This window comes from Vombatus ursinus, unplaced genomic scaffold, assembly GCF_900497805.2.
Source record: "Vombatus ursinus unplaced genomic scaffold, bare-nosed wombat genome assembly UNPS02014903.1, whole genome shotgun sequence".
Classification (NCBI taxonomy): Eukaryota; Metazoa; Chordata; class Mammalia; order Diprotodontia; family Vombatidae; genus Vombatus; species Vombatus ursinus.
In genome coordinates this window covers 4,201,751-4,211,247 of record NW_020954681.1, presented here as the reverse complement: position 1 = coordinate 4,211,247, position 9,497 = coordinate 4,201,751, and the positions used below count along the sequence as shown (strand labels likewise).

At 44.5% G+C, this 9,497-nt stretch overlaps 1 protein-coding gene across 3 annotated transcripts; it reads right to left on the bottom strand.

Annotated features, from left to right (window-relative positions):
- Positions 1 to 5,285: 5,285 nt before the first annotated feature.
- On the bottom strand, positions 5,286 to 8,673 carry LOC114028949 (SLIT and NTRK-like protein 2). Of its 3 annotated transcripts, none has more exons than XM_027843272.1 (2): positions 8,593 to 8,673; positions 5,286 to 8,037 (listed from the first exon to the last, which is right to left on the bottom strand). In XM_027843272.1, the coding sequence occupies exon 2, from the start codon at positions 7,993 to 7,995 to the stop codon at positions 5,449 to 5,451; it is 2,547 nt and encodes an 848-aa protein (XP_027699073.1). In that variant the 5' UTR covers positions 7,996 to 8,037; positions 8,593 to 8,673; the 3' UTR covers positions 5,286 to 5,448. The 3 variants fall into 3 exon arrangements, with proteins under 3 accessions (XP_027699073.1, XP_027699074.1, XP_027699072.1); XM_027843273.1 differs by having other exon boundaries at positions 5,286 to 8,025; positions 8,593 to 8,667; XM_027843271.1 differs by lacking the exon at positions 8,593 to 8,673 and adding an exon at positions 8,274 to 8,355.
- Between the last annotated feature and the right edge of the window lie 824 nt (positions 8,674 to 9,497).

Genomic DNA, 9,497 nt, shown 5'->3' with positions numbered 1-9,497 from the left:
CAGAGAGAGAGAGAGAGAGAGAGAGAGAGAGAGAGAGAGAGAGAGAGACTGGCTCAATGCCCAGGAAAACAATAGAAAAATCAATAATCTTCAACTTCCTTGATGATGCCCTCATCAAGATATTTCTGCATTCGAATCTTTTTTTTTAATCCTAAATGTTCACAATTTTCTGGAAGAGTTGTAATACTTTTAGTAAAAAGGAGTCTAAATATTTGTTTACACTGAAACCACATATGACATTGTGAACTGGCTCGAAGTTTAATTTGCTAGCTTTTGGACGGGATATGTGAAGTCATAGAACCCTGATATGAGCCCAATAATATTTTATCCTTTTTATGTCTTAACTAAAACCTGTAATGTAATTCTGTTTCAAGCAAGTGGCTAAGTGTTTGTTTGTTATTGGACATAAACTAGCTCAAGCACAAAATCGGCACAGGGTGTATAAGTGGTTTACACGACCACATTGTAACAATGCTATCCATTCCAATTGCCAGTGGACTCCATTTAACCTAATAACAGCTCAGAAGGCACCATTCAGACTTTGACACTTTCACAGTTCACTGAAAAAGACAATTCCCACATGATCTTGTTTCATTTGCTGTTTATTCCAATAACTTGACAACAATTATTTGCGACTAAATCTAACAGTATTTATACAGGTATTTCCAAGCTAAAACACTGCAAGAAGAAATTCCAACACACATGCAGTTCAATATGTTTACACAATGACATATATTTATTATAAAACCATTTGACTCTAAGCACTTTCTAGAATTGGGATACAGTAATTGCTCCACCCCCTAAGGAAACATGGCCACATCTGAGAAAGGAGAGGCTGCTGATCGAAACATACCAGTTAGGACAGGAAGTGAGGAATCCGGTGCTCAATTGAGTCTAAATGGGTTGGCTACCCATAACAGTTTAGAGATGCTGTGTAATCACAGAATCATCCATTAGCTTAATTTGCACAAAATTGCAGCAGCCTTTTCAAGTATAAGCCCTTAGCAACCAATACACTGGTACAACAAGCAGCACTGGAAAAGCGGGTTGGATTGAATGACTATGCAGGTGGGCCCTGTTTTATGCAAACCCGATATATGAAAATCCAAACATACAAAACAGATAAATTAGGGGTGGGGGATGATTATTTCCATTATAAAATGAGTCTTTGCTTTACAAAAGGATTCACCACAAGTTTCCTCTAAATAGCAGCTCCCCTAGTGCACTTAAAATATGATTCAATTTACAAAAAAAAAAAATTGAATTTACACACAACTTTTTTTCAGGAGCACAACCACAGCAAGAAGCGAGGTACACCTATATACAGTACTTATTTTCTCTTTACCAGAAGTTAGTGATTTTATCACCTACATCTCAAGGTAAATATTTCTCACCACTCCTATACATTTTGTTGTTTGCAAGTTAACAGATATCGGAAAACAAAACCCTCTAGTCTAAGCCATTGAGATGCAAATTAAGCATTGCCTCTAAAACACGGATCTTCTAGTCATTTTAAAGTATGTTTGTGACACTGTATTTACAATCACATTGCAGATTATCTTTACAGTGAGGCTCTTGAAACAGCACACAGGTACTAGTCCTCATACTTGAAGCACTAGACCCGATCCAACAGAAATGTTTGGTTTGTTTGTTTTGTTTGTCCTTTAGGTCATCCAGCCCAAAATAATGAAGGATGCTGGCTAAACGATGTGTAGCAGGTGGAAAAGAGATCCACAGTTTTCCCCTTACTCCATAGACTCAAGATGGAAAGCTCAACATCTGTCCACATCTGGGGATCATCAGAGAAGTTTCAGGCGTTAGGAGAACACCCCAGAGAGCTTTCCTTAATTCTTGCTCTGATCCTCCATCCTTGGGGGGTTTGGGTAGCACATCCACAGTCTGAAGAATCCCAATCTGCCTCTGTTTTTCCTAGACCCTCCTTTGTGTGACTAAACAGAGGTTAAGTCTTTGTAGGACCAAGAAAAGGATTCGAAAAGTCACTTGCCTTATGGGCAAAGAAGGAGTGTTAGACTTGATGATGTCATCTTAATAGAGGGATTTGGTGAGGCCTAAGAAAGTTGCTCCTGGTTTAGAACCCAGATGCGGTTCTGTCTCAGTGGCAGTTAAACCCTGGAAGAGCAGCCGAGATTTTTTTTTTCCTTTGTTAATACTAATGAGCCCCAGGGGAAGCTAGCCAACTAATTAATCATCTGGAATTAGAGGGGAATGACCATGTACAATTTGCAGGGCTAGGCCTTGCAGATCAGCTTCAGCCTGTGGCCAGGAGAGTGAAGGTTGCCCCCAAAGCTCTGGGGGTAGCCATGTTACCGTTTATGCCTCTTTCGAGCAGCGTGGGGAGTCAAAGTTAAACAACCAAATCCAGCTGCAGGAGATAAAAATAAAGATCCCAGAATAAAATCATTTCAAAAAGCCCTGGTGCTGAGGAAGCAAAACCAAATGCAGTCAGTTGGAACAATAACAGAATGGAAACAAAGCTTCAGGAAAAAAAAAAAGCTTATTTGGACTTTAAAGTATGTCACAAACATACTTTAAACTAAAAATAGAAACTGAATGCAACATATACTTGAAAGGCTGTGTTGAAAAAATGATTTAAAGGATGCATCCCATTAGGTTGGAAGAGGAAATATTTCATCATGCTATGCTAATAATAAAGTGCAAACCTGGAAAGCGTAAGTATTCAAAATTAAGCCATCATTATTCAGTGGAATTGTGGATAAAATTGAGTTGTTCCAGGAGGTCTCTTTAGAAGAATGCATCTGAAATTGCTATTGGTTTTTTTTTTCACCAAAAATTAATGTTATAAAAGGTGTACTGAATTTACTTGGTGGGGGTGGGAAGCACTAAAAGTAGATTTGGACAAATCACCTCAGTTCTCACGCATAGCTTAATGCTCAATACAAAGTTAAGGAAAAGCAGATCTGATCATTTGCCTTAGCAAAAACTTGCTACCACACCATTTTTTTTTGTCCTAGCTAGCACTACATTCTGGCCAGCAGCCAGAAATGACCCCCCTGAAGCTGTTCCATGTCAGCACCTCACACCCAAAGTGGAGGAGGTGATTTCCAGGCAAACCCTCTGTGTTCATACTTTCTCTTCTCTTCCCTGAAAGGAGACCCTTTGGAAGACCAACTCTCATAGAGTTAGCTCCTCATGGACCTCCAGTGTTAACTCTGATCTAATGGCCATGAATAGAAATTATGATTTAGAAACAAAGGATGGCCACGAGAGCTGGTCACGGTGGATGGTATTCAGACACTGCATTGTTCATTAAAAGCGATTCACTGCATGTTCTGAACTCTGTCCACACACGACTCTTTTCAGTTCAGAAAAAGGCAACTGTTTTCCACTAGTAAAATATCGATGAAAAGAATATGGACTTAAGTCATTTATAATTGAAATTCGATTGCTTGGGAAGTCTTCAGAGTAGCAGACAATATACTATTAGTCATATTAAAGCTTTAAAAATAAGTCATCAGAGTCCACTTCAATCTCTGCATGATAATAAAGGATTATTATGTGCAGTAACCTATTTATGAAAAGGAAACAGGGAGCTTCTTTCATTCTCCATCAATTGCTTTAATAAGGAATTGAAAAGGCTGGCCTACTTTATATGCAGATCACCATCCCAGTTGCATAAGGATTTACAATAGACAAAACAAAACTATTTTTGTTGTAAATAAGGGCTGTTTGTTTAAATCTCACAATCATGTTTGCAGCTAAAAATTATTTACAGGCTAATAATAAGGCTTCATAAATGTTTTATATACTTGGTTAACCAAACTCATTTTAATACTCTCCCCTGCCCCCATTCCTGGGGGAAAAAAAGAAATGCTCTCTTAGGATGACAAGGTAAAATTCAAGTAAAACCTAAGGAAAGGTGAAAGAGAAACAATGCTTAATTTCTTGGTTTTAGGTCATTCTTCCCCTATGTGGAGATGCAATAGCATTATCAGATAGCACCCCTTTTAAAGCTTCAATAAACTTGGGAGGACTTCATAAACTCAATGAGAAAACACTGCTTTCTATTTAAATATGATAACCCAAGAAGAATTCAGAAGTCTAAACGTTGGTAGGTAAGGGAATTGGAAGGTATGTTGACATTTGTCTCTGCTACCTTGGAATATGCAGAGAACTGGCTTGGGAAGTCTGGAGACCCAAGTTCGAATTTCACCTTTGAAGTCTTCCTTCAAGGTATTTAAATGGCTCATATGTCTTTATTAAATGAGGTGTGTGGCGGCCTCTACTGGTGTATGCTTATAGAAAATGTCTCAACAGGCAGAAAAAATATTAATTTCAATTAAAAAGTTAGAAATTCAGACTCTTTCATTAAATGTATAAAAATATCTAATTTAATGCAGAAAAAATATATTACAAGTTGTGTAATGTTCTCTTAATTAGGAAAATAATCTAAAAGCACTGAACATTACTGACCATGTTAGTGTTGGCAAGGTAATGATTTAGGGAAGGACCTTAATTGTTCAATTCTCTATGCTAGCATGTTCAATACCTTTTATTAATGAAATCATAAGCCCAACCAAGGCGGTTGAGTGCCTCTGGTCTATCACTAAGTCTGCTTAGCTGACTTCAATGAATCACTTAAAACAAACCCAGAAGAAAAGAAATATTTTACAGTGAAATCTATAAAGTCTTAGAACTAGAATCATTTAATGAAGGGCTGGTTACCTATAAATCAAGCAAACTCTCTTTTGATTGAATGCAGCTGACATATAGATCTATTTTACATTTTTTTTACTTTCAAAAATACAACACATTTAAAATAGGTTCAATTTATCAAAGCTAAAAGCAACATTTAAGTAATGTACTTAAAGTGCAAAGGCACTTTAACACAAGAGGTGACGCCCAGTGACTTTGCGTGGTAACTGAAAGAGAAATACTGGATATTATTATTTACAAAGGACGTGACAGTCCCAAAAGATCTTTGGAGATCTTTAGCATAACACATTCAGCATCCACTTCTTTAAAAGATTTTTTTTTTTTTTTTGCCTAGCCCCTTCTGGACCTCCTAGAATCTCCCATTCCCCATCTGCACCCTGAAACAACAACAGAACAGATTGGGGGGAGAACAAGAAATAAAGTGAAAAGGGGAAAAAAAAGTCATTGGAGCAACATTCATTTTCAGTGGACAGTTAACTAAGGATGCAAAAAAAAAAAATAAAAACCCCAACCAAAATAAAGTGGAAATAATTTAAGAGGAAAACTTTTGAGAGCAAGAAGCTTGCTTTCCCCCATCCATCACTGATTTTTCAGTTTCCATGTTATTCCTGGAAAAGAAAGACCTCCCCCCAACTTCATTGCCCCCACCCCACAAAAACCAAAAAGCCAATGCACTGAATGTGGCCATCCCCAGCTGTTTCTGTCTTCCCGAGGCAGCCTTCCTTGATACTTTCATTCTCTCTTTCCCTCTCTTCACAGCTGACTGATCGCGGTTTGTTTCTCCAGAACTTCGAGGTAGTCTGGTTCTGTTTGCTGCTTGGCCTGAAGTAAAGGATGTTCGGGTTTGGATTGGTCTGCAAAGTATTTCCTGGGAGTTCCGTATAAAACAGTTTTGTTCAGTCTGTCCTGATTTTGGCGTCGGGATTCATAGGAAGGTGTGAACTGCCGCTTAGGTAAGGTGCAAAAGTTATAGTGGACCACCCCTGCGCTGGGGAGCTCTTTCACTCTCTCTGCAATATTTTGATAGAGTAGCTCCGGCTCTCGTGGGGTGGACTGCTTTTCCAGCAATTCTGATGCACTGATTGTATAAGCCAGAGTGGCTGGCCCTTCCTTCTTGGTGTCCAGATTCCCATAGCTGAACTCTTGGAGGTTTCGGTAGTATGCCACTGGGTCACCTTCCTTCTGCATGTAAATGGGGTTTTGGCACATCTGGCCCACAGGAGGAGGAATGTAGTTATAGACGTGGCCTTCGGTCTTGTCAGCAGCGTCAGCATTGTAAGATCCATACTGCAGTTGGAAGGAACTGATGTCTAAGTTGTTGGTGCTACTGGGCCCACTGGGTACCCCCTTTCGCCGTTTGAGGACAAAGACAAACAAGCCTGCTCCAAAGCAGACAGATAAGATAAAGACCACAAGCAGCCCTAAAATTAAGACAGAGAGTGGAACTTCTGTATGTAGCTCTGGGTATGAGCTGGGAGCCACACTAAGGGATCTTGGGGTGTCTGTGTTATGACTCATGGATAAGATAGTAGCATCTGATAAGTCAGGGTTGTCTGGACAGAGAGTGTCTCTCCCTAAAAATTTCAAGATCTCACCTGCATGTTTGGCTGGAGATTCACAGGTGATCTCATTGATGATGACAGGGGAATTTGCATGCTCTGTCCAGTCTTTCAGTCCCATAATGTCACAGGTACAATCCCATGGGTTTTCTTGCAGATCAATCTGGATAAAAGCTGGGAGCTGATCCAGGACCCCTTTCACTGGCAAGTGGGAGAAATGGTTGTTCCTCAGGTTCAGTCTGGTGAGGGCAGTGCCACCAAACACATTATCTGGTAATGATCTCAGCAAGTTGTTATTCAGAAATAACAGCTGCAAGTTAATCAGTGCATCAAAGGTACAGGGCTTGATCTCTTTAATGATGTTATACTCAAGATAGAGATATTGTAAACTCTGCAACCCCTCAAACATAGAAGGATAAAGAATTTCCAGATAGTTACCATTCAGATAAAGTCTCCGTAAACTGGTTAGGTTTGTAAAAGCACCCTCCTGAATGACTGCTATCCGGTTGTTTCCAAGATGCAACAAATCCAAAGAACTGTATTCTGCGAGGTCATTTTTGTAGACAGTTTGCAAATAGTTCCCTGTAAGATAAAGTTTCTTTGGACTGGTAGGTTTGGGGTGAAGGGCTGAGATATTGGTGAACTTCCTTTCTTGGCAGTTGACATTTAACCCATTGTCAGAGCTCTGGGAGGTACAGACGCAGCTGCTAGGACAGGTGAGGGGCACCGGTGACTTGGTCTGGTACACCATGATAGGTCCAAAGCTCTGCCTATCTTTGGACACGGTGACCCTGGGCGTTGGTCTGTTTCTTGTTTTGGGGGGTCGGCTGGCTTTGGGAGCCCGTGTAGGAGTGAGAGCAGGATTAAGGGTAGGCGACAGCTTCTGCACGTGGGTGTCGGAAAAGGAAGGGTGGTTCACTTTATGATTTGAATCGCTGGCACTCTTCCTGGGACAGAGGTCTTGCCTGGTCAACTGTGTCACGTCTTTCCCATGCAGCCTAAAAGGAGTTTCACAGACAATCTCTCCAACAAAGACTGTTATAGTATCCAGCCAAGCCTTCAGCGGAAGTAAATCACAAGTGCAGTTCCAAGGGTTTTCCTCTAACTGAATTTCCATGATCCCTCCAATGTGTTCCAGGACCCCAGCAAAGGGCATCATCTTCAGTCGATTCCCTCTCAGATCTAAGTGGGTCAGCAGAACAAAGCGGAACACATTATTGGGGAGAGACAGCAGGAGATTGTCATTGAGAATCAGGACCTTGAGCTTATTCAGCTTACTGAAGGCGCCTGCCTCGATGGCACTGATGTAGTTGTAGTCTGCCTGCAGGTACTCCAAACTCTCCAGGCCCAGGAATGTGTCCTCCCTCAAAACTTCCAGTTTGTTGTTGTTAAGGTGGAGTCGCTTGAGAGTTTTCAGGCCACTGAACGCCCCAGTTCGGATCTCTTGCAGCTCATTGTTCCCCAAATGGAGAGTCACTGCGTTGGAGTAATTGACGAACTCATTAGGATAGAGTCTGGTCAGTAAGTTTCCATTGAGGAAAAGCTGGTAGATCCGATACTGGGGGGGCTGGAGCAAGCTCACGGTTGTAAAGCCTTTGTTTTCGCAATTAATATTCAGTACATTTTCCTTCTCCTCGCACAAGCAGCGGATCTTACAAATGTCTTTGCCAGTTTTGCGGCTCTCCGTCTGGAGGATCCCGGCCACGGTTAACACACTGAGCAACCAAACACCGTTCAGCATCTTTATGCACAGTCTATCTGGTTCCGGCACCTACAGTCAAGCCTTTAAGAAGGGGGTTTGGAAGGGTAGGAGTGGGGCAGGATCGGGTAGTGGGGAGAGAGAAACAAGGAGCCCGATTAAAATGGCCAGGAAAAGGGGTGGGGGAGAAAGGGATGGGGTGGGGGTGGGGGGGCGCAGGGAGACAACACGACAGACAGAAACAATTGCTTTGCGAAGCTGTTTCCTCGCCCTCCGCTCTGCCCGCCAACCCGCCCTCCCCGAAACACACAGCCATGCACCTGATTCCCCTCGGGTCCCTGCTGCCAGCGAAGTCATTAGTAACCGAGTTGTCTTACTAAACCGAGCCGCCCTCCTCCTCCTCCTCCTCCTCCGGGGGGTGGGGGGGGGGGGGGGGGAAACCAGGGAAGGGACCGCGGACAGCTCGTCTGTCTCGCAGCAGTAGCAGCAGCGGTAGAAATAGCTTTACTTCTCTTTCTCTAGCTCTCCCCTCTTGCGCAAGGGGGTGGGGAAGGGGAGGGATGGGAAGGCATGGGAAGGGAAGGGGGGGGGAGGACCAAATGGGAAGGACCGCGGAAGGGAAAGGGCTGCGGTACTCACACATCAGGAGAAGATGAGACTCCCCTCCTTTGCGGTGGCCCCGGAGTTTAGCATTTTGGGTGCAAATAGAGAAACCGTTGGGGAAAGCAGCCTGGAGAAGACGCCACTTCTTGCAGACGGAACGGTTTGCTTGACCGGGGGTGGGAAGGGGAGGGGGAACTAGTGGGTTTGGGGTGATGAGGGGAGGGGGAGGCGTCCTGGGGGTTTGGGGCTCTGGGGTACAACCCAAAGTCTTGGCGGTGGGCAGGCAGGAGGGGGCGAGGCGAGCGGCGGAGCCGCGGGAAGTTTGGCCACCTGGCGCCCGGCTGGCTGTGCGTGTGCGCTGGGCGCGGGCGGACGGCGGGGTGCGGGGGTGGGGGGGCGCTGGTGCGGAGCGCCGCGGGCTGCTGACTCCGCCGGGCGGCTGCTGGGGTTGCGGTGGTGGCGGCTCGGTTCCCTTCCTCCGGCTGGCAGCGGCTGCTGTCTGGGCGCCGTTCAGTTTGAATTTGAGAGGCTTTTGCAGGCTCCCTCGGACCTAGCTGGGGGTGACGTCACGCCCGGGAATGGGGCTGCTGGGGGTAGGGGGGAGGCAGATAGGGGGAGAGGATCGAGGCGGGGGCGGGGGCGCAGTTCGTTCACCGGGCCGCGGTGAGACCCGGGGAAGCCCGTTAACGCTGTTCCTCTTCCTCGCGAGTGGCTTGGCAAAGGAGCTCGACATTCACTCTGTGCGTCGATTTCTCTTGAACTCCTCCACCTCCGAGCAGACGACGCGCAACTCCTTGTGTGGGGGTGTCCAGAAAGGAAAATGCGAAAAGCGGAGCTGGCTAGGTTCCCCCGCACCTCTCCCCCGGCCCCTCCTCGCCTCTGCTTCTTCCACCCACCAGTCAGCACCTCCACACCAGAGCGGAGGTCTGGGGGAGTGGCTT

Bases quoted from the DNA above. Each gene is read 5' to 3' on its own strand.
- LOC114028949 (XM_027843272.1), bottom strand. From the start codon at position 7,995: ATGCTGAACGGTGTTTGGTTGCTCAGTGTGTTAACCGTGGCCGGGATC.